Source organism: Columba livia, chromosome Z (genome assembly GCF_036013475.1).
Source record: "Columba livia isolate bColLiv1 breed racing homer chromosome Z, bColLiv1.pat.W.v2, whole genome shotgun sequence".
Lineage (NCBI taxonomy): Eukaryota > Metazoa > Chordata > Aves > Columbiformes > Columbidae > Columba > Columba livia.
The window spans coordinates 43,463,223-43,487,948 of record NC_088642.1 but is presented as its reverse complement, the minus strand read 5'-3'; the positions used below and the strand labels follow the sequence as shown (position 1 = coordinate 43,487,948).

The following is a 24,726-nucleotide window of genomic DNA, read 5'->3' as shown; positions in this document are numbered from 1 at the left end:
TGTGCAACTGCCACAGTTGGTGCAAAAGTAGCTGCAGTTTTGGATTGTGAATTTTAAATCATTATAGCTACGCTCAAACACATCTTTATTAATGAAAATAGGAACCATTACAATCAACATACTTTTTTTGCCAATGAGAAGTTTGTTTATTCCTGTAGCATGAAGATCTGTGCTTCAGAATTTGACAAACTCTTGGAAAGCACTTTCTGCTGCAAAGAAGTTGTCAAGATGCTGGAAGAAGTGGTAGTTGGTTGGCGAGAGGTCAGGTGAACATGGCAGATGAGGCAAAACCTCATAGTCCAGTTTGTTCCACTTTCGAAGTGTTGGCTGTGTAAAGTGTCGTCAGGTATTGTAGAGAAGAACTGGGCCCTTTCGACTGACCAATGCCAGCTGTATTTTTAGCGTATCTCCTCGATTTGCTGAGCATCCTTGTCAGATATAATGATTTAGCTGTGATTCAGAAAGCTGTAGTGGATCAGACCGGCAGCAGACCACCAAACAGTGACCATGAGCTTTTTTTTTGGTGCTAGTTTGGCTTTGGGAAGTGCTTTGGAGTTTCTTCTCGGTTCAACCACTGAGCTGGTTGTTGCTGGTTGTCACTTAAAATCTACTTTTCATTGCATGTCACAATCCGATCAAGAAATGGTTCGTCATTCTTGCGTAGAACACACTAAGATGACACTTCAAAACGATGCTTTTTTTGATTTTTGGTCAGCTCATGAGGTACCCACTTATAAAACATTTTCACCCTTCCTTCAACTACCGAACAACTGTGTAATGATCAACGTTGAGTTCTTTGGCGGCTTCTAATGCAATTGTAAGAGGATCAGTTTCCATGACTGCTCTCAGTTGGTCATTGTCTACTTCCACTGGCCTGTCACTACACTCCCCACTTCAAGGCTCTCTCGTCCTTTGCAAAACTTCTGGAACCACCACTGCACTGTGCGCCCACTAGCAGTTCTTGGGCCAAATGCACTGCTGATGTTGCGAGTTGTCTCCACTGCTTTACAACTCGTTTTGAACTCAAACAAGAAAATCACTTGAATTTGCTTTTTGTCTATTTTCATTTCCATAGTCTAAAATAAATATAAAATAAACAGCAAGGAGTAAATCTGTAGGAAAAAACCCATAGGGCAAGAAAAGTACTTTAAATCCTATTAAGGATGTATTTCAATATCAAACGGTAAATTTCACCAGTGCAAAAAACACAATTACTTTTGTGGCAACCTAACAGAGCTGAAATCAGTTTCAGCTGTCTTATCTGCAGTGTCAGAAGGAAGCTATCCATTGTCCAAATAAGAAACCCCAGAACCTTTGAGAGAGTTACTAGTATTACTTACAGTGAGAAAAACAAGAACACAAAACAAGTCACTCAACACCACCATCTACAAGGATAGGCTTTTTCACTGCTTCTGGGACACTGGAGTTCTGTACAGCTGAGGAGGTACTTTAGCAGCTTACATGTTAAAAGCAGACATTTCACATTAAGGGCCACTAATTAAAACTTCAGTCACCTGCATAGTCAGTCACTTCTTACAAGATAAGAACTAAAGTTTGACTGTAACTTATTCTCAGTTTTGGGGAACATTTGACAAATTGTTAAATCTGAAAATCAATGCGTTTAGAAACATTTCACTAGTGCGTCAGCACAAATTCCTCAGACCTCAGCACGGCTTGACAAGTCACAATCAAATCTGACTGCATTGTCAAATGGAAGAATCATGCAGTAATCCACTGTGGTAACAAATCTGAAAAAAGATGACAGCAACTCCCTTGTCAAGTATTTAATAAATCAGTTCACAGAGCCAGTGCCGTGCCAGCCTCCCCACCTGCCCACATATATTAACTCGTACATATTTGCTGATCACAAATATTACCTATGAGTAATAGGTGTAGCGACTGCCTCTTGGAGGACTACAACTGGGCGATTCAACCACAGCAATGGCCAGCTTGTGAGGAATGCTTCCTGTCACAGTCTGTAAGTCTGCTGTTGTTCTGTGCAATTCACTAAAAAAAAAATTAACGAACAAACAAACAAGAGAAACCAAAACGACAAAAAAACAAAACCAACAACAAACACACACAAAAACACAAAACAAAAAACCAAAACCAAACAACTGAAGTGTTTTAAGTACTTTATTGATAGAAGAGCATGCAGAGCCCACAAACCACTGAACTGTTCAGAGCTAGCCATTTATTTTCATGTGTGAAAAGTGAGATCCAATCTTCTGTTCATTTCAATATGGACTCTTCGCTTGCTAGAAGGTAAGTAAAAACAAACATAGGATTACTAGTCACTCCCATGCAGTACTAAAATATGCAAAGCATTAGTGAGATCAAAGACTACCTTTAAATATGGCATTTCTTTCCAGCCAGTTTTTATTATTCCTGCTTCTGTTTATTCAGTGGAAGTTATTTCATTGCTTTGGGGTAAAGGCACTTTTTTCACTTACTCACTAGTAAATGACAGTTTCTGAACTGACAATTCAAATAAGCCTAGAAAAAGCTATCATTACTGATGGGTAACTGGATGCATTTGTAAATAGCAATCTTCAAAAACTGCATTGCACTGAAGTTTTTACAATTTATTTTCTAACTGGAAGACCACACCAAAACCACTGTTGGGAAAGCAGACTGGTCACTTTTAAATTGATTAAACATTCTAAAGAAATAATCAGAGAACTCCATTATTAATTAGAGTAGCTACAACCTAGTACAGCTTCTATCTCTGTTTCAGCTAAACTAGAAAACGTGTAAAAGACCTATTTGTTTAGTCCATGACCAACAGAACCTACATATTTAAGATGGTAAAACAGCCACGCAAAACAGCTTTATCTCCAAGAAGTAATACAGTTCACCAACTTGCATATTTGGTTTTATATACATGTAATTAATTTACTTTTACAGAGTTCTGTTAACTTCAGTCTTGTTTAGGACAATGCAAATGTCACTACTTCCCAGGAAAATAGTCAGTAAGTGTGTAGCTGCACCAAGAAGAGCTTGAGTTATTAATCCATTTTCGTCAAGCTCCACTAAACTGTAAATCTACCTAAAAAAAAAAAAACCAAACTTGGTGAGTTCAAGCTAGAGAACACACTCCTCTCTAAGGTGGGGAGAGGAATCCTATGTTAGAAATGCACAGCGGACCCAAGAAATAATCCTAAGGACAAGGGAAAGTATGTTGCAGCAGGAATACTATATGGTGGTATAAGAAAAAAGCAGCAGTACTACTCTCAGTTGATCACCTGCAGCACATCCTCTTCACATGAGATATACAACAAATGAAGCTGACCTCTAACACTACGCTAGTGATACCACTTAAAGTTTGAGCTGCTATTACAAGCAGTCACCTACGACTTCTGGTTTAGAACATCGGTCACATTTGTGTGATTTTTGTATTGCACGGAGAAAAGGGATCACAGGTTTGCTGCATTCAGCTGAATAAAGGATATCTGAGTACAGTTAACATACAGTTCCTGTTATTCCTGACAGAATAACCAGCAGCTTTTAACAATTCATTTTCTCAGACAAAATTCAGCCACTTAACAAGCCCTGTTTGTTTGCAAAAGTGTAAGGAGCCATTGAAGGAGAAATGTTTTCTGAATTGGGGATCTGAGGTCTGACCCCAGCAGGTGGGGACTGAGGGACATGTGGCTATCAGATCTTGAATGTATAACAAAATCCATTTGCATTAATTTCAGACTGCAAACCAAATCCTACAGTTACAATTAAGCTAGGGGGAAGGCTAGCCAAAGAGCCAAGAGACCATACTTTAAATTGAAATAAATAAAAAAAGGGGGTGTGTATTAGAATTAATGATGTAGGTAAACTGAGACAGGGTATCTGGGAAGCGTCGGGTCGTCTGTAAACCCTGCAGTACTCAACCAACATGGAACAGGGGCGGGAATTCATGGCCGGGATTCGGGGGATATATAAGCAGCTGCCTTTTGCCCTGTTCTGTGTGCTTACCATTAGATAGGACACCCGGTTTTGCAAGATCATTAATAAAATACACTCTGCTGAAAGACTCTGCCTGAGCCTATTATACTGGCAAGATCATTTCCTACAAAAGTGTTTTTAATTTTTCCTCTACTGATGCTTACTTACACTTTGAAAAGCTTGTCAAACAGCAGCACTGCTTACCCTTCACAGAACCCTAACCACTGCTCCATGGATCCACATGAGTCTGCAGCCCACTGCCTCTGAGTCTAAATTTCTCTTAAAAACACTCCAGTAAAACAGTTCACCTGCAAAGACAGTGGTGCTTTGGGAAGGAATGCACAAATTAAATTGAGGGACTACCTTCTGCAAGCTCTTTTGCAATTCGCTCAAGTTCTTCACGTTTCTTTTTCTCTTCAGCCTCTATTCTTCTCTCTTCTGCAGCAACAGGCTTTAGGTAGTCTGTCATTAACATATTTGCTTTAGAAAACAAGTTCTAGAACCCAGCACAGAGCTCTGCACTTACTAGCACACTCAAAAAAACCACAAAAAACAAACAAAACACCAAAGCAAATAAAACACCCACAAACAAACAAACGAGAAAACAAAACTAACCCTACCACACCATCCAACAAAAATTTCGCTGGCCCAAAGGCACAGTTCATACGAATCTGTGTCTTTACACCGCTACGAGCCCGCCTCCCCGGGCCAGCTCAGCAAGGGCTCAGCAAGGGCTCAGCAAGGGCTCAGCAAGGGCTCCGCAGCTGCCGCAGCGGCGGGTGAGGGGAAATGGCGGCCGGGCCCGCAGCTGCGCGCCCCGCACGGGCCGCCTCAAGGTGCCCTTGCGAGCCACGCAGGGGAGGGGAGAGGCCGCCCAGGGCGCTGCACTCACCGTATCGCTTCTTGCCGTAGATCATCCCCACCAGCAGGGCCGAGTACCGGGTGAACTGTGGGAGGCAAAGACAAGGACGCGCCCTTCGCTCGGCTCACACACACTGCCAGGCCCGGCCCGGCGCGTCGCCTCCCGCCCGCCCCAGCCCGACGAGGCCACCGGCCGCACCTCGCCCCAGAGCGCAGCGGGACCACCGCTCGGCGCCGGGAGAGCCACCCGCCGCCTTTACCTTGATGAGTGGGGAGACCTGCACCGGCGGAATCATCCTGACGGCGACGGAGCAGCGGCCAGAAATGAAGCTCAGCCAGCGGCGGGGCGGAAAGCTCCGCCTGGAGAAGGCGGTGCTGCCGGAAACACGGCACCGTGTCAGAGCCGCCGGTTGGGGGGATAGATGTTTCGCCAAACGCTGTGACCGCCCAGCGCCCGATGTGTCTGGTCACATATGAGCTAAGAGCTGGCACGTTGCAAGATGGACCATACTCACTTCCCCGTGGCGGAAAACGGAGGAACCGTCCCCGCGGCCCGTCGCTCGGCCGCCGCGGGAAGGAGCGGACGTGGCTTTTCCTTTTCTGAGAAACGCCCCGCAGGTTGCGGGTGCGACACTGGGAGCCCGCAGGGTCGGCGTCCTCTCACTCCTGCCGCGACTCGGAGGTTCCTGCGAGGAGCGGAGAGGCGCCTCAACCCCTGGGAGTGTGGCTGTGCCGACACGGGGAGCAGCAGGCCTGGTCGGAGGCGATACCGCCTGCCCCTGCGGGTCCGCTGCCTCCCGGGGCTTTGGTCTCGGAGAAACTGCGTTAACAGGGTTCTACGTGTTTGATCCAGAGGGCAAATCCACATTAGCAAGGACTACGGAGTATATACCTTTGTGTTTGATTCTTGAACCTTAACAAAATCATGTTACGTGCCAGGCAACTAAGAAATCTGGATTATGTGCCATATTCTCTTATAAAAGAATCTGGATCTTAGCTGACTGCTCATTAGTGCCATCGTTTTATAGTCCTTGTCAAAAATTAAACATACACAGTGAAAGGGTAAATATATATGATTATTAAACTTCCTGGAAGCTAATTGCCTCTCTTCTTTTCTGCTTATCAAGTCACAGATAACTGAAATTGCTTCACTGAAAAAGATCTGAAATGCTTTTCTCTTTAGGGAGCCTGTTGGGAGATTTTCAGTATTCCATTCATTTGTAGTATAAATTTTTTAAATTATTGATGTAAATATTGTATGTCCCATATCAGTATCTCGGTGGCAAACAATGATAGGACAAGGGGTAATGGGATCAAGCTGCAACACAACAGGTTCCACTTAAATTTGAGAAAAAACTTCTCAGTGAGGGTGACAGAGCACTGGAACAGGCTGCCCAGGGGGGTTGTGGAGTCTCCTTCTCTGGAGACATTCAAAACCCACATGGACATGTTCCTGCACGACCTCACCTAGGTGTTCCTGCTCCAGCAGGGGGATTGGACTAGATGATCTTTTGAGGTCCCTTCCAATCCCAAACATACTGTGATACTGTGATCAGTGAGACCTGAAAGCGCTTTCATGTATGGAATGTATGTAACGTATCAGGAATTTTTTATTTGTTTTGATTTTTTTTTTTACATTTCCTTTTTTGCTTTCAGTAGCAAGAACTCTTGAGAGCATTTGGAGCATTACGAATGAGAGATCACTGTAGGGTGGATATAATTGTAATTCCGAATGCCAGCATCAGTTGTTAATGCCGTAGTAATTCACCGCAAAGCTTGATGCAAAGTCAGTAGCAAACCAGTGAAGCTACTAGTGGCACAGTGATCGCCTATTCAGCCGCTTTTGTCCAATGCATATCCAGATGAGAGTTTTAAAATCCTTAAATACCCAACAGTGGCATGATTTCAATTAACTCTCACAAATAAATAAAATAAACAATAAAATAAAAATAAATAAACACACATAAATAAACACAAAGCCGCAGCAGCCATATAACTAGTAGTCTTCATGGTGATCTGTGCGGAGAACACATGCTGACTTGGAGACCGGCACCTGCAGAACTAGAAACCCAGTCTGGCATTCCTCTAGATGCTAGTATATCAGTTTTAAACCCAAAACGTTCAAGTTAGCTCATATATTAGCCAGAAGTGTTTTTCAACTTACTGCTACAAAGAAAAAAGTTGGAAAATGTGACGGTCCTGAATTACTGCATCACTTATTTTTAAAAACAGCTAACTTTAGTCAGCCACCTAACTAGCCTTTTCTGTGTACCACCAGCCTGAAATGTCTTCTGATGGCCCAGGCTAACAAATTCATTGCTGACTTGAGTTGTCACTTACATGAATGCAGGTGCTAAATACAAATTCCTTTTTAAAAAGGCAGTTCCATATGTCAAAAATTCCACTCCTAAAATAGGGTAAAAAAAAAAAAAAAGTTTTATATCTTTCTAAAAAAATAAGTTCTACAGAAGGACTCTGTCAGTAACAGCAGATTCTGCTCTTGAGCCAATGCCTTTACAAATTAGCACTAAGTCATTTTGTGAGATTTTGCTGTGCAGAAATGCTTTAGTGAGTTACTGATTGAGCTTGATTTATTCAAAGCAACAAAATACTCCATTTTTTAGTGATTTTGAGCAGTTAATTGAATGAGATCCCTGTGCTGGATGTTGAAACAGAAAGCACTAAAGCTTTGAGGAAAAATCATTACTGCTCTTTATTTCTTTTGATGATAGAACAAATGTTCTGTTTTTCCCCTAATGATGCAGCAGGCAACTTGGACAACCAAGTCACAATACTGCACCATCACACAGGGAGAAGAAGAGGAAGAGTAAATAGCACTATGTAGTTACCTGCAATAAAATCTCAAATTATAAGCATTAAAAGGTTATCCGTGTGTTTTCTTCTCACCACAAAAACATTTCTCTTTCTGCCCCATTCAACAGTAGCAACCAAATAGGTCACCGTTACCTGACACTGTCCTGAGTCACCCTACAGGTTTCTGAAAACTGCAAATCAAGTTCCTATAGTGAATTTAAGCTTTGCTTACTACTGTCAAGTACCCTTATACTGAAAAATCAAACTGAGCAAGTCCAAAATTCCTGGTGACTGACTTTATTTTACTGAAAAATCCAATCACAAGAGCTGCTCTTGTTTTATCAAATGCCGAACAATAGCTTTGATTATGTCTGCACTAAACTTAATGGAAGTTGGTGTCATCCTAAGAAACAGCTTCCTGGTAAGTAGTAAGAGAATTACTTGCACTGATTCAGCTGTTTTCATAAAATATGGGAAAAAAGTCATAAACCATTCACAATGTTTATAGTGTTTAAACTTAGATCCTGTCTCTGCAAAGAACTCCAGCTATGACTGTTACTCTTTTAAAGTGGATTAAGAGCTCTATACACTCATCATTATCCTGAAGGCTCCAAACGGAACTTTCATCCTTCAGCATTCTTTAGCAGAATTTTTCAGCTAGCATAATTTGTTATGGAAGGCAGAGACGACAGTGCTGGCAGTGGATGTTACCATTTTTTAATGTCTTGAATAGGTTAATCTTGAATTTATCCATTAACAAGGCCAAACAGTCTGAACAAACAAAACAGACATCATTATGGAATCACAGTTGTGAACTGAGGACAACAGACTTCTCAAATACCCTCCCATGCATGATCACATTTTGTCCGACCTGACCTATTCAGTTTGGGAGACAGTTGTTCCTGATTGGCAGTACCAGTACCACAGGCAAAAAATTTAAGTGTCTCTAGAAGGGAAGATTTTCCGCAATATTTTACTGCAATTTTACTTCTTTGTTTTCAGGAGATTTTATTTAATTAAAGCTACTATTCTGGCAAAGAGGGCCAGCAGCCTCCTGGACTTAAGAAGAATGCCACTGGCAAGTCAAAGGAAGTGATTGGTGAGAGCACATCCAGCGTGCTGTGTCCAGCTCTCCTCTCTCCATTACAGGAGAGACGTGGACATTCTAGGGCAAATCCACTGAAGGGCAATGGAGACAATGCAGGGGCTGGAGCATCTCTTGTACAAGGGTTTTTTTTTTTTTTTTTTTCTCCAGTCTAAGGGTGATTGGACATTGAAACAGGTTGATCTGTTGAGTGGCTGTGGTGTCTCCCTCTGGGTAGATGCTTAAAGTCTGACTAGGCACAGACCTTAGCAACCAGCTCTAGCCAATCCTATTTTAAACAGGAAGTTTGGACTAGACAGTCTACAGAGATCCCTTACAACCTCATCCATTCTGTCATTCTGAGATCATTATAATCATTGTGTTTCACTTTAGTTTTTCTAAGGATAAAAACCTGTGGTCATTACTAATTCTGTAAAGAACAGCTAGTTACAGTTAGATTTGGGAATCTACTTGAGAAACACACAGTTCATATTAATGCCTCGTTCTGAAATGCAGTTTGTTTCTCCAGAACTTACTAAAACAATCAATTCTGATTTTTCAAAACTTCAGGTCAAGTTTGCCCTCAAGTTTAGGTTCTGATGTATTAATAAATTTGGATTGAATAACAGTATCTTGACTACAAGCAAAAGAAGAATTGTTCTTTCTGCAGAACAAATTACTTACTGGCAAGTAGGGAAAATTAAAAAAGGAAAAACTTGTTAGTTAGCCAAAACAGTTCCTTGTAGTACTTATGCATTGCAACTCACCACTCTTCAAAGCATCCCTGTAAACACTGGAATGAAACTCTTTGGTCAGATTTAGTTTCAGGTCTCATTTTTTTCAAGTACCAACAGAAGTAAAATCAATGTTTCTTTACTTCACATTAAAAGCTTTTGAGTGTTTCACACAAAATCACAGAATGGTTGAGGTTGAAAGGGACCTTGATGATTTTGAAGGAAAAAAATAAAAAGAATGTTCAATATAATTTTAATTGTAGACATGAGATTTCAATTTCACCTGCAGAGCAGAAATAAAGCACTAGATGCTTTCTTTTTTCACTGATAGAAATTTATTATAAATACACATATTCACTGCTTATTATGTGCCTGCTGCACATTAGAAGCAAAACCATGTAGAACCAAAAGTGCTTTTGTTAAATATCAGAAACACCCTGTAATACAACACAATGCAGAATCCTACTGCAAGTCATTTAACATCAACCAGGTACAAAACCCATTACATATCTGAACATACTCTCTCATAACAAGTGTGTATGAAATACTAACGATTACATATTGGTGCCAAGGTGCTTCAAACCAAAAGCACAAGTGCTTTTACAACTGATCTCAACTGAAATAAGATATTTGAATTTGCTTTCACTAGCAAGTACTCCAGGCATAGTTTGCCACCAGTTTGTTTTTTTTGGTTGTTTTTTTTGTTTGTTTAAGCTGAACAACAAAATCCCTCAAATGCCTTCAAATATGGCATTAAGTTATCAGGCATTATGACAGTTCAAGATACAAACTAATGGCTCTGCCAAAAAAGAAACGTAAAGGCTGCCAGGGCAGCCAGGGGCCAGACATCTTTGTCCAGTCCTTCTGTACAGCTCTCTGCAGGGTAATGTTTGATAAGAATAAAGCTTATCAAACTGCGCATAAGTGTAAAAAAATTCAACATGCCCTGGACTGGAACTTCTACATACTTAGTTTCTTTTGCTGTCTTGCTGAGGCTCGTGTATCTCTACTTAGGGAAAAACTCAACTCCCTTACTTGATAGGGAACTCTTATATTGGCAGGAAAGTCTTATGTTCTCTCTGAATATGACATCATGTCGTCAGAATAAAAAGAAGGATGTTTCTTTCAACAGGCATGAAAACAGACACCAGAAGTCTAAGAAATCCAAACCTTTCATTTTAGATGAGCAGCTGCTTCAGAACTGAAAACAAATTTACCTCTAGTCCATAGCTCTTTGAATCTCTTCCCTGGAAGATACCAAAGCTAGTTCAAACCTTGGATACATAGCCACATGAATCCTCATTTGTTAAATACACATATTTTTTCAAAACAACAGATAGGTTTGAAGAACTTGTGTTCACAGAGCCTGGAAGACTGCATACAAGTCACAGTTCCAACTCCCACCTAACTCATGCTCACAGCCAGTCCAACAGAAGTAATTTTCAAAATGTTATCACAAGTTTCTGGCTCTGCAGAAGAGACGTTGTAACCATTAAAAAAAAAAAAAAAAAAAAGTAGAACAGCAACCTGTATGCACAAAGGTTCTGTCATGATGCACCACTCAGAGGTCTCCATGTCTTCCAAGTCTCACTCCCCATCTTAAAGTAGCACAACCAGCTTCTATACTTGTGTTGGGCTGCTGTAATGACTGCTGTATTTCAGAAAAAAAGGCATTTTTCTGGGCATCTGTTTGTGCACTTCTTAATTGATCACTCCTGCAGTTACATGTCAAGCAGCATTTTTTTTTCTTTCAAAGACTAACTCTAAAGGAACCAGAACACATTTGTTTTTTTTTTTTGTATCCCTTACTTACCCAATTTTTTCAATTACAGGTTTTGGAGAGTCTCAAGCATGACCAGCTAAAACTTAAATATGCCCCAGTTATAGACAAGACAAACTTTGTTTCAGGTCAATATAATCCACAAATGAAGATAATGTGAGTTAGGAGAACTGAAGTTAATGCTATAACTTCACATGCACTGCATGGAAATTTAGGACAGTGTTTACGTAGGAGATAAACATGCCTCCTCTTCTTCTAACAATACAACCTTCTGTCTGGAGAGAGACATCATGGACCTTATGACAGTTAAAGAAATTCTAACAAAAATGCGTAAGGCAAGAAAAGCAAATGGGATTACAATCTGCATAAGATGGAAAATTGCTGTGCTAAATTCACTTAATAAGCATGTTAGAAAGAAGGCCCCGAGGCTCACACAAGGGTAGAGAGCTAGCTTTGCAAACATGAAGGCATGCTCTTTGCCACCATATCTAGCAAAAGGATGCAAAGTTTCCCTTTCATAGAGGAGGGCTGTAGTCCATATTGCAAACTGAAATATGCTGGCAAAGAAAGTGATAACACAGCTGACCTGAATGGCTTCTATTTCATTGTGAGACTTCTCTGCAAATTCACTGGTCAGCTGGTAAGCTAGCGGAAGCCCACCAATGAAAGCCAATGAAAGTACATTAAGCAGCCCCATTAATCGCGTAGCTTTTGTTACATAAAGAAAGAGTGAGTGGTGGACAAACCACAGGAGACCAATTGTTACAAATGAGCCAAAGTAGGCAAGATAGTTTGGTCCATATTCACGTAAAGCTTCAAGAAGGCTGCCATGGAACCTCTCCTCAACTTCTCTAGGATCAGGGACGTTGTCTTCACTGTAGAGAGAAAACTCACTTTATTTTGCATATTGCTGTTATAAAAACATACCTGGAGCAACACTGAACTATGTTGCTTTACTGTAAGTAGGGAACAGACGTCCAGTTAGTAGTTCTCTAATTTGTAACTTAAAAACAGCCTTTCAAATAACAGCTCTGCAAATAAATTAGATCTGAAAAGAAATCTGAAAGTAAGTTGACATTCCTTTACATTAATGTAATAAGGTTGCCCCAGTGACTAATCAGCCTTTTATCTGAAAACTAAGCAAAAAGGAAGCTTTGTTCTTCAAGTCTCCCACGCAACAAACATTAAATAGACTGATGATCACTACAGCTGAAATGTGGGCATTAAAAATATCCTTTGTTTGTGTCCTGTATCTTTCCAGAAAATCATACTATAAAGCAACCACTGCAGGTTTTAGAAGTCAACTTTTGGTTAATTTTATTTCATGAAATATTACATATAGATAAATATTAATATCATATTTAACAATACAAAGTGTAAGAGGCAACAGAAAGCCTTACCATATATCCAAAATCAGCAGGGTTGCTACAATAGCATAGACTCCATCACTGAATGCTTCTACCCGTTCCTTACTCAGAGGCTCGCTGAGGTAAAAAGTGAAGGTTTCTAAACTATGGTGTGCCTCCTCTTCATCTCTCTGACCTGGAAGCAAATCCAGATGTTTACTTATGAAAGACAAAATCAGGAAGTATAAAGCAAGGTAGTTAAAAACCCTAATGTGACCTCCTTTTCTCCCCACCTGCCAAAATCATTAAGGAAGAAAGAAGGGTGCCATTTATTCACACAGGTCAGTCGCTCCACTTTTTTCAGCAGCTGTACCTCCTCCTGAAGTTCATGTTGCTTTCCGGACAAGTGCTTCAGGGACAAAAAATCCTTGTCCTTTAAACTACACGGCAGACCATTTCCACCAAGTGCATAATGACTCAAAGCTATAACTGAACAAATCATTTGAGCTAAACAAATGTGATGCTATATCTCAGGAAGCCCTAATACCTGCATGTCCTCTAAGACTAAGAATTTATACGGCATGGGAGAAAAAACTCAATGGAGCACAGGGCTGCACTGGGACATCAAATGGTCTGCTTTACAATAAATCCAGTCTTAGTCAAAAGGTGGAGTTCTGGACCTCACATAGGAAATGTCAAACACATCCCTAAAGACTGAAATCTGAACTGCCAGCCAAGGTACACCACTTCAGGAGTATAGGTTGGACAAAGAAAATGGTACAGCTTCTAGAAGAAATAGGAGAGGAAATGAATGAAAAGTAACTGTAATCACAATTCAGACTATAGAGCAGTATTTTATGTCAGCCATCTGACAAGGTGAGACATACATAGACATGACCTGACTGCAAACTCCAGTGCCTCTGTCACAGTAGGCACAGGCAATATTTGTATGTGTTTATTCTATGGCTCTGAGAGCTGGAAAGCTGCCTGGCAGAAAGGGATATGGGGGTACTGATTGACAGCCAGCTGAATGAGCCAGCAGTGTGCCCAGGTGGCCAAAAAGGCCAAGAGCATCCTGGCTTGTATCAGAAATAGTGTGGCCAGTAGGACTAGAGAAGTGATTGTGCCACTCTACTCGGCACTGGTGAGGCCCAGCCTTGAATACTGTGTTCAGTTTTGGGCGCCTCATCATAAGAACGACATTGAGGAGCTGGAGAGTGCAGAGGAGGGTGACGAAGCTGGTGAGGGGCCTGGAGCACAAATCTGAAGAGAAGCAGTTGTGGGAACTGGGGCTGTTTAGCCTGGAGAAAAGGAGGCTGAAGGGAAACCTTATTGCTGTCTACAACTACCTGAAAGGAGGTTGTAGCATGGAGAGTGTTGGTCTCTTCTCCCAAGTAGCAAGTGATAGGACAAGAAGAAATGGCATCAAGTTGCACTAGGGGAGGTTCAAACTGGATATTAGGAAAAAATCATGCACAGAAGGGGTTGTCAGGCACTGGAACAGGCTGCTTAAGGAAGTGATTGAGTCACCATCCGTGGAGGTCTTTAAAAGGTATTTAGATGAGGTTCTCAGGGTCATGGTTTAGTGCTAGAATTAGGTTATGGTTGGACTCAATGATCCTGAGGATCTCTTCCAACTGAAGTGATTCTGTGATTTCAGAGCATTTCTGTGTATTATTACTGCCACATGGGGAAGTCAAAAGTATGTTTACATTTGCAGTGTACACATACGGAATTGTACAAGGCTCAACAGCAGCAGCACAAAGGTGTTATTCTTCTGACTCACCTCAGGAGTGCCAATTCCAAAGACATGATCGGCTCAGTGGTCTTGTGGTCAGTTTATATTGCTCTCAAAGAGGGATGCTCCACCTTTTGGCTGAGTAGGTTGCACAATACCACCTTCTCCTTTATTTTGCTACTGGCAACCTCCTACTCAACAGAGTTTAAGAGCAGCTCTGGCTGTTGGCGTGGTTGTGCATGTGTTAGTGCTGACACAAGGAGGGCAGAAAGAATATAAGCATGAGGGAAGGAAGCATGGATTTACATTGACTTAAACCTTCAAACCACAGCAGTTAATGAGATGCTGCAACCTAAACAGTTAATTACCCTGAAAAAGTTTGAATTATAGGTGCTCCGCTTGCCAGTTTGAAAATGTGGGACCATACAATATTAGTGGGAAGAAAGTGATACAGGCACCGAGTTTCCTTTCTATATTTTTCAATCTCCATGCTCCCTTTTTTAGGAAGGAAAAGGGATAGGTGTCCTGCAGCTATTCTTCATGTACTTGTATGTGCATGCACATGTATATTCAGGACAAACCAGAGAGGTTCTGCACTCAGAAATGATATTTGAATGTGTTGTGCCTTACACAAATCCAGTCACATATCAAGGCAAACCAGGGAGTGATGGATAAACTGCTTGGAAGCACAGCAATAAACACCCCAATCACTATGTTCCAAGACTGAAAGTAGAACTGAAATTACTTCATTTCAGGCTATTTGGAGAACATGTTGACAACATAATAACAGATCTGAACATACTCCTGCAAATATTGTTACTCACCAACAATTTTGGTTTTACACCATGTAGCGAATCGAGTGAGATGTGGAAAAATTATTACAAGCCCAAGAAGTACGTAAGACTATGGAGAGGAAAATGAACACAGTTTAAATTTAGTTATCAAAATATAAATTACCTTCCAAGCTTAATATTAAATTACTACTCTCAATCTTTAGGTGTAATCACATTGAGAAAATAAATCTTGACTCCACAGAAAAGGCTGGCCTGAAATGGACATGCACCTCCTGAATATCACATGTGCAACCTAACACTGATTTCTGATACCTAATTTAGTACCAATTATGAAGCAAGCTAAAACAAGAAAGGAAATAATTCTGCTAACAAAAATGCAGTAATGATTTACTTGGAAGTTAGAGAACTATCCCACATGATCCTTATGGGTCCCTTCCAGCTTGAGATATTCTATGATTCTACTACTTGTGTCCGAAAGAAATCTCGCTGGGTCGTAAGTGGTTCATAGATTTTGCATAGGTCTAAGCACAAGAGCAGCTTGGAGACTAATTTCACTATTATTAATATTAAAAGAAAATACACTAGCGAACAAGGTAAGGGACTACAGGGAAGTAAGGGTGCAAGAGAAAAACATATGTTCAATTAAAATTAGGCCTTTTCACATTTGGACTCAACTGTCCCTTTTTATCAACAGCAACCTGATTCCTGTCAAATTTGGGGGTTATTTAAACACTGGTAATTCCCATCAAAACTCTCTCAAAATTCAGTTAAAACCACCTTTTCCTAAACAACAAGATAAAGGAAAGGAAGCTCAGGATAAATCCAAAAACTGGATTTCAGTTCTAAGTAGAGATTCTGAGAAAGACAAAAGCTATTTAATAAGGATGGCAGAGAAGAAGGCTGTGTAAGAACAGGCCTTAGCTAAAAATATGTTTTGGGGTGCAGGCTGGCTAACTGGTCTGCTTATGCTATTTGCTCTTACACTCTGAATTAGTGCAGCAAATATCTTCACTTGTCTTCAGTTTGTGCAATGCGATGTTTATTTCATGTAACCTTCCACATTATCTCACCTACTTATGATAAGAAACATGCTACATTACAGTTTAGAAGACCTGCTTCTAACTAAGAAAAGCATTAAAAAAAAAAAATCAGGTGTAGAAAGTAAAGCAAATATTGTAGCAGAGTATGATTTCAAAACTACCCAAACTCATGGATCAAATTACGGATTGTATCTGTGAATTGAACACCTTCAACGCAAACCAGCATCCATGATTACAATATCACAGAACTGGCAACTGGGAAAATCTGCAAGTTTAACATAGACATGTCCTAAATACAACTAGTATAAACTGCTGAATCAAAGTTTTTGGTTAACTGGGAAAACTTACCAAAGGAATAAAGAAAAAGGAAAAGATGGCTGCTAAAAAGCATAAAAGTGGTCCTCTCAGGATAATCTTTAAGATACGTCGTTTATAGAAATTCTGATTTTCAGACACCTGTATCTGTTGATTCAGTAAGTGTGGGTGATAGAATCCATACACTACTATCACAGCCTACAAGGAGAAGAGCATTACTGAAGTTATTACAAACAAGTATATGCAGCATTTCAAATAAAAACCCGTAAAACTATAAATCAACAAGTTACAACACACTTTCAACCTTATTATTTATTCTAACATTGAGGGCTGATCTTAGAAACACTGAGATTTCACAGTACACTTCATGTCAAGATTTTAGTCTCCCCTGCATAGCTTGTCACGACCATGGACCTTATATAAAGAAGAATGAATACCTCCACAATACGGAAAAGAAAGCAACAAGGCACCGCACCAGTAGAAAACCAGTGTCATTGGACTGAGACTGAAAGCCCATGTTCACTCAGCTACTGCTGCATGGCTCAGTAAGAATCTCAGCACAAAAAGTCAACTGCTATTTCCCCAAGGCACTTTTAATGAGTGGGAAATTAATTACTAGTCTGTGGACTTTGAGATCAGCTGATTTAGTTGCAGAACTCAGTTTCACAGGACAGTGGCAATGCAAACTTTCATCTTACAGATGAAATAGTATCTTACAGATAATATAGTATCACAATAAACACAAATTTGAAAAAGAATGCTATACAAACAAAAAAGACATTTAGTAATTTATATGCATAGTTAAGAAATGTAATTTTAGTTCTACCCAAGAAAATCTATTTAAAAGTGAAAATGTAAATGGATAGCTCTAATACCTGTATAAGGCCAACGACAACAGCACAGACACTGAACAGGAAAATGCCAAAAGGTACCTCTGGAAAGGAGGCCATTAAGGAAAACTAGAAAAAAAATGCAATGAGATCAAATATTGAATTAAGATGCAATGTAGGAATAACAGTAGAGAAACAGAAGCACTCTTCATTCAATACTGAAAGTCAAAAACCTTATTAATACTTTGCATTTCAACATAATTCCACTAAACGCAATTTCTAGTCACAAACATGCAGGCATCCAAACCAAAGGCATCTGGAGAAATGGCTCTGCTCTGATGTTGATACCACAAAATCTTAACCTCTCTGACACTGTGTCTCCATAGTAGCTACAGACTGGCTTCACAGAATCACACAATGTTAGGGATTGGAAGGGACCTTAGAAGATCATCTAGTCCAATCCCCCTGCTGGAGCAGGAACACCTAGATGAGGTTACACAGGAAGGTGTCCAGGCAGGTTTTGAATGTCTCCAGAGAAGGAGACTCCACAACCTCCCTGGGCAGCCTGTTCCAGTGTTCTGTTACCCTTACTGAGAAGAAGTTTCTTCTCATATTTAAGTGGAACCTTCTGTGCTCCAGTTTGTAACCATTGCCCCTTGTCTTATCATTGGTTGTCACTGAGAAGAGCCTGGCTCCGTCCTCAAGACACTCACCCTTTATATATTTATAAACATTCATGAGGTCACCCCTCAGTCTCCTCTTCGCCAAGCTGAAGAGACCCAGATTCCTCAGCCTTTCCTCATAAGGGAGGTGCTCCACTCCCTTAATCATCTTTGTGGCTCTGCACTGGACTCTCTCCAGCAGTTCCCTGTCCTTCTGGAACTGAGGGGCCCAGAATTGGACACAATATTCCAGATGTGGTCTCACCAGGGCAGAGTAGAGGGGGAGGAGAACCTCTCTCGCCCTACTAACCACACCCCTTCTAATACACCTCAGGATGCCATTGGCCTTCTTGGCCACAAGGGCACAGTGCTGGCTCATGGTCATCCTGTCGTCCACCAGGATCCCCAGGTCCCTTTCCCCTACACTGCTCTCCAACAGGTCATTCATTCCCCAACTTACACTGGAACCTGGGGTTGTTCCTGCCCAGGTGCAAGACTCTACGCTTGCCCTTGTTATATTTCATTAAATTTTTCCATGCTGCACTCTTCAGCCTGTCCAGGTCTCGCTGGATGGCAGCACAGCCTTCTGGCATGTCAGCCTCTCTTCTCAGTTTGGTGTCATCAGCAAACTTGCTGACAGTGCATTCTATTCCCTCATCCAAGTAGTTGATGAATATATTGAGTAGTACTGGTCCCAGTACCGACCCTTGAGGGACTCCACTAGATACAGGCCTCCAGTCGGACTCCATCCCATTGACCACAACTCTCTGTCTTCTTTCCTTCAGCCAGGTCCCAGTCAACCTCACTACCTGATCAACCAGTCCACACTTCCTCAGTTTAGCTGTGAGGATGCTGTGGGAGATGGTGTCAAATGCTTTACTGAAATCGAGATGGACCACATCCACTGCTTTACCATCATCTATCCACCTGGTTATGTCTTCATAAAAAGCTATGAGGTTGGTCAAGCACGACTTCCCCTTGTTGAAGCTCCTAAGTTGACCGCCCCTAATGACCCTCTTATCCTTGATAGGCCTTGAGATGGCACCAAGTTGTTCCATCACCTTTCCAGCAATGGAGGTGAGGCTGACTGGACTATAGTTACCTGTATCCTCCTTCTTGCTCTTTTTGAAGACTGGAGTGACATTTACTTTCCTCCAGTCCTCAGGCACCTCTCCCATTTCCCACGACTTAGCAAAGACGATGGAGAGTGACCTAGCGATGACTTCAGCCAGCTCCCTCAGCACCTGTGGGTGCATGCCATCTGGACCCATGGATTTATGGATGTCCAGATTGCTTAATTGCTCCCTAACAGTCCTCATCAAGCAAGGCGTACTCCCTTCATTGTCCTGACTTCCTCTGGGGCCTCAGGGGTATAGGGCTCCTCATGACAGCCTCCAGCACTGTAGACAGAGGCTTGTAGCTTAGCATAAAGTTGAGCAGTGTTTTCAGTAGACAAGATGTTCATAGCTGTGAAAATTCTTGATATTAGGAGACCTTTTTCAATCTTTTAATTTCTCTGCCTCCATGACTCCCTGCTGTATTAGTTTCTGCAGCTTCATTGGGGGGGAAAAAGCAGGGAGTAGTATTAGGGTAACATTGACAAATTATTTCAGCTTCAAAGCAAAGAAGTATGTGCTCTTGCTGATATTGTTTTACTGACCACAGCCTTATTCTTTGCAGACTAATATGTAACACAGATATATCCACAATGAAACAGGGGCCTGTCATATAAATCTGTTCTGCATATACCATAAAAGTCAAGATGCATTTTAAGCAAGTGCTTTGTTCTGCTAATATGGTGTTCGCTTGCAAATATGCTTGCAAAGGTCCAAAGGTCATCTGATCAGAAATTGTGCAAACATCAAATTTGCAGATTTAAAAAAAATAATTATTTGCTGCAAGAATCAACCTTGTTGAGTAAGACAAAAGTGATACCAAAAATTCTGTCTAGATTACAAAAGGAAAGTGTTCTGTCATCTAAAGAGGAGTTTGAAACACAGCTTTATTTCCCTTACAAAATGCAAATTTATCACCAAGCAACTTCAACATTTTTCAATACAGCTACTTAAAAAAAAAAAAAAAAAAATTATTATTTATTTTAAGAAATACGTTATTGGAAACTATGACTTTCCATTTCTATAATTTTTCTTTTATAATACTAATTTTCTACCAGGTCTATAACATTCGGTAATTGAAAGTTATAAAGTGCCCTCCAGAATTTTTTGAAAAGTAAGCCTTAACTATTACAGTAGATTCAGCGCTTATACCTTAATATTTATACTACAATATTAATAACACTTTCCTGGGTGTCTGAATACTTTAGTAAACTATTTCCAAATAAACAAAGAAAAAAACCCTATAATTTAAACATACGTAAAACTTTAGAAAAGCACTTACTGTGTAGGGCAAGAATGTTATGATCATCATACAAGCCTAAAAAAGAAAAAAGGTACCAAAACACCAGATAAAATACAAAGCAAGCAATTCCCTCATTAAATATGTGTCTAGAGGATGCAACAAAAACAAATGAAATGCTTGTGCTGTGTCATTGAAAAAAAATACATTTCAGAAGTTGCTAAGCTTTGATTGTAACAAATGGGTAGTTCTGTACACATCTTCCATGTTTGCTATTCAAACTGTACAGGCTTATTTTAGAAAACACTACAGTTTTGTTACCAACATCATGGGTTTTGCTGTGGCTACCTGAAGTAACAATGCCAAAAGTACGACACCTTCTAAAGAGGTGCTCCTGATTTGTCAAAACCATTGATCTCTGATCACAAATATTTCATATATAAAAAAGCCAAATCTAAAAAATAAAACAAACAAACAAAAACACCTCAAGCACAAAGAAAGGCATTGCTGTGAAAACTTCAGAATCAATTTCTGAGCAACTTAAACAGCAAAATGACTGAAAACGTAACTGTAATTCAAACCTACCGCTTAAGATTTTTTGCCACAAAAGACAAAGTGTTACATTTTATTAAGCCTGGAAGACAGGTACTTCAGCTGGACACTGAGGAACACAGTCAAAAGCTTTTGCCATAGGTGCCTTTTCTGTTCCCTCGTGAACTTCAGACTAACCTGTTGCAGCTTTTAGCTGGCTTTTAGCTTATAGGAAAACATGTGGAAGTTAAAAGCAAATTAATTATCAATCAGCCACTTTGGCAAGGAGGAATTCAAGCTCTTTTTATCTTCTGGACTTAGAAATTTGGCAGTTACGCTACTTAAGTTAGAAACTTTTCAATATGTGCATACAGACTTAAAAAAAAAAAGTTACCTCTACTTGCTAGATAAACATCCATCCTGTCTGACAAGGCTTACCAGGTTTAGAAGAGCAAGGACATCATCTATAAGCTCTATCACCTGAAATAACCTGCCGAGGCAAAGCAAGATATCATGAAGTCAGCTCCCAAAACATGCTTTACAACACTGTATACAAATTGTACTTTTATGATACTATAGGGCAACCTGATTTCTTTTGCTCCAGAGTTTATACAAGTAGTCCAGGTGCTATCAAAACTCATTAGCTCAAACATGGAAATAATGTGGATTTTTCAACTTAATTAGAGGTTTAATCCCATCTAGAATATGAAGTAAAACAAAGAGTAACTCTAATTTAAAACACAGAGAATGTTTTCTCTATATCACTGTGTCAGTGGTGTAAGAGTACAATTAGTTATTCACTGCTTAGGGTAGCATTTCTTGACAATGAATTTTTATATTATCCAGCAAAAGGCAATTCAGAAACCTGTCAGCAAGACAGAAATGTATCAGGCACATGGTTACTTCCTGTCCTTTTAAACAATAGTTTTTCTTTAACTCTGGAGTTAAACACTGTGTTCCTACCTTACGTGAGCTGCCCATGCCACTGTGACTATTAAGAATGTCATCAAGTAGACTGAAATTTTTGCTAGAAGAAGTTGCTGAACACTTTCACCTAGTTTCTGAAACAGAAAGTGACACCCAGAGACAGGAAAGTTAAATGTTACATTGTGAAATTACTAGCAGTATCTGCAAATAAGGAAGGACTTGCAGTCATGTAATACATTTTTTTGAAAATGTCTGCCAGGAATGCATTTCTCCTCCAGCAATCTTTTTACTATCATGCAAAGAAACTGGTTTATTAAACACTTGTAAGCATGTTGAAATGCATAGTTAGTGGCAAACAATGTACCAAAATATCTCTTCAACCTGTAGAAGGGCTTCCCAGTGCTCAGTTCAACTAGTGATTCATTTAGGCACTCTCTCATCACTGTCACTGTGAAAATGGATTTTAGAGGAGGGCTGGCCACAAAACACCTCTTTTATTTTCTTAGCATTGACTTCTGGAGTAGAAGCATCACACACATTCTCAACAATGAGGGAGGGCTTAACCACAGCAAATTCTGCATGTACCACCACAATGTCTTGAATAGATTCGTGTGGCATATCTGAGTTTCCTAAAATACATGAGACAAAATATTTGCATCTAGGTCTGTTTTTAAGAGCAGAAAAATAAATTATGATTTAAAAACCCTCTATGCTTTCTCAAATGATTAATTTATGCTGCTTGACATTCCTGTTTCTTTCATAGTTAGCTTATCTTCTGTAGTCTTCTTTTGCCACTTTTGCTCATTCTCATTGCATTTATTACTAACCTGATCTTAAAACCAGCATTCAGCTTGCACTATGTAAGCAGCTTCTTAAAGTGATAATGTATCACCAAAAAGAGCACATGCTTTCTGAAAGATGTTTTGGTTAGATTGTCAATTCACCTTTCATGCAGAAGTAACCAGATAAAATCAATGGCCTATGTGTACAGCTCATGCAGGTTTCATTATCAGAAGTTGTGCAAATTACACAGACCTTCAATATTTAAATTTTCACCCCAAGCTCAACGGTTCCTCCCCCTACGGGAAGTTTCTGTTGGCTTTAATGCTACTTAATGGTTTACGCTTTTTGAAAGTCTGGAACTTGAAGTGGGGTTCTGAATTAGGATGTTGCATGTACTCACAAAAACAAGAGAAACAACAAAACAAAACACATACAATACCTGATCAGGATGTATTTTTGTGTGAGCCACGGGCAAAATCTGAAACGACAACAATTTATTAGTTCATAACATTCTTTTCCTTATTGAGAACTTTATTAAAATCCAAAAAAGCTTCAGGTGGCCGCAAATATTCCTGGTTCACACTGCTACCAACAGCCTGCAGTTCTGAAAGGCGGCACTCCTCGGGCGAAGGACACCGCATTACCTGGCCCCCAGGACTGGGCGCCGCTGCCCGGGGTTGGCCCGCCGCGCTCGCAGGCACACGACTCCCCTGTTCGGGGATCGACGCCGGTATTTTGCGGCAGCGCTGCAGGAACAGGGCTGGTGGTAAGAGGCGGACACGACTTCTCGGAAGCAGCGGGCGCAGACCGGAGAGCCCGACAGGCTGCAGCTGCTCAGGGCTTTTCCCCTCACCCGCCCAGCTGCGGGTGCCGGGCCTGACAGCCCTGAGTCCCGCTACCCCGCCGCCGGTGCCTCTTCCACGGCGGAGCCAGGCTGACCAGGCCCCACACCGCGCCTGGGCCGGGCGCTCACCATCACCGTAGCGATAATGGAGAGCAGCGCGTCGCTGTAGGCCAACAGCCGGTGCGACGTCTGCCTGCTGCTCCCCAACTCCAGCTCCAGCCCCCGATCGCGCACCAACACCGGCTCGGGTTCCACTTGCCCGCCGCCGGGACCCGGGTCCGCGGCTCGCAGAGCCGACATGGCCCCGCTGCGCTCCGCCCCCAGCGCCGGCGGGAGAGGCCGCTGAGTGGGGCGGGGCTCGCTCTCGCACGGCCCTGGGTGGGGCGCGAGCGGCGGCTCCCCATGAGGGAGGATTAGCGGGACCCCGGGGAGCCGCCTCCAGGGGAGCTCGTGCTGCTGTTGGAAATAGGGAAATACATATAAATTAAAAGCGATTTTCTGTGCACGTGGGGATGTCTTGGAATCTTAGAGTTGATGGCTGATACAGGTGACGTGGGCAGGTGGGTTCTGGGGAAGAAGCAGCGTTATAAATGATGTGTTGATATGTTACCTGCCACCAAAGCTCTTTACAGCTAGTGTATATACACCAAAGGTTACACTTACCAGAGGTTGTTGTGTTTGGAGATTCTTAGTTTGTTTATAAATCATGTTTTAAAATCCACACCTGAACTCCCGAGTAACTTCCCCACCCATTTCCCTCTGGGTTTTTGGTTTGGTTTGGTTTGGTTTGGTTTGGCTTTTACAAGCATAATCAGCCTTGTTCAATCACTTAAAACCATTTGGTGGTTGTTTTAGGTGCTGCCTTCTGTCTTCTGGAGCTGTGAACTGGAGGATTTTGGTTTATGTTCAGGTTTTTATTCTGTTAGCAGGTTTAGTTCATACCATAATGATAGTCTACTTGGGATATGTAGGCCTTAGTTTCTAGTCAAGTTGTGCTGTAGCTGAAGTGAACTGTTGCAAAAGGCGTTTATTGCAGAGAAATAAAAAGGGGTTTATTGCAGAGACTTCTTTTATGAAGTCTTTTGCTGTAACTGAAAGATAGTCAGGGTCTTCAAAGGAAGCATACCTGAATTTGCGATAGGTTTTTGCTGGCAGTATCTTTGTCATCATAAACTTTGTATTTTCAGTTTCTAGAAAGGCTGTTCAATAAATAATGGATTTCATAAGAGAAATCCAGAAAAGAAGCCAAGAATTTAAATATCATGTGAAGACCTCAAATTGCAGAGAGCAAAACCACACTCTGATGGGGTGAAAATGTTCTAGGTTTGCACAAATTCCTCTCTGAAGTT

The 24,726-nt window shown here is 41.1% G+C and overlaps 2 protein-coding genes across 4 annotated transcripts; both read right to left on the bottom strand.

Moving 5' to 3' along the window:
* Positions 1–2,118: 2,118 nt before the first annotated feature.
* ATP5ME (ATP synthase membrane subunit e) lies at positions 2,119–5,175 on the bottom strand. Its single transcript, XM_005504582.4, has 4 exons — positions 5,061–5,175; positions 4,832–4,886; positions 4,303–4,401; positions 2,119–2,258 (listed from the first exon to the last, which is right to left on the bottom strand). Exons 1-4 carry the CDS (start codon positions 5,094–5,096, stop codon positions 2,233–2,235), a joined length of 216 nt encoding a protein of 71 aa, XP_005504639.1. The 5' UTR covers positions 5,097–5,175; the 3' UTR covers positions 2,119–2,232.
* Positions 5,176–9,744: 4,569 nt separating this feature from the next.
* TMEM175 (transmembrane protein 175) lies at positions 9,745–23,719 on the bottom strand. Of its 3 annotated transcripts, none has more exons than XM_013367696.3 (10): positions 23,507–23,719; positions 22,973–23,011; positions 21,787–21,884; positions 21,262–21,313; positions 20,335–20,370; positions 17,321–17,404; positions 16,479–16,643; positions 15,121–15,199; positions 12,613–12,754; positions 9,745–12,087 (listed from the first exon to the last, which is right to left on the bottom strand). In XM_013367696.3, the coding sequence occupies exons 1-10, from the start codon at positions 23,675–23,677 to the stop codon at positions 11,436–11,438; spliced, it is 1,518 nt and encodes a 505-aa protein (XP_013223150.2). In that variant the 5' UTR covers positions 23,678–23,719; the 3' UTR covers positions 9,745–11,435. The 3 variants fall into 3 exon arrangements, with proteins under 3 accessions (XP_013223150.2, XP_064901675.1, XP_021146184.1); XM_065045603.1 differs by having other exon boundaries at positions 21,218–21,313; positions 23,507–23,690; XM_021290509.2 differs by lacking the exon at positions 23,507–23,719 and adding an exon at positions 23,178–23,478.
* Between the last annotated feature and the right edge of the window lie 1,007 nt (positions 23,720–24,726).

Coding starts and splice junctions, on each gene's coding strand:
- ATP5ME (XM_005504582.4), bottom strand. CDS start 5,096: ATGATTCCGCCGGTGCAGGTCTCCCCACTCATCAAG. Junction 4,887..5,060: donor AGGTCTCCCCACTCATCAAG/GTAAAGGCGGCG, acceptor TGCCTCCCACAG/TTCACCCGGTACTCGGCCCT. Junction 2,259..4,302: donor TGCAAAAGAGCTTGCAGAAG/GTAGTCCCTCAA, acceptor CTTACCTTCTAG/CAAGCGAAGAGTCCATATTG.
- TMEM175 (XM_013367696.3), bottom strand. CDS start 23,677: ATGTCGGCTCTGCGAGCCGCGGACCCGGGTCCCGGCGGCGGGCAAGTG. Junction 20,371..21,261: donor TCCTTGCTCTTCTAAACCTG/GTAAGCCTTGTC, acceptor TTTCTTTTTTAG/GCTTGTATGATGATCATAAC. Junction 16,644..17,320: donor TTGTCGTTGGCCTTATACAG/GTATTAGAGCTA, acceptor TTCTCCTTGTAG/GCTGTGATAGTAGTGTATGG.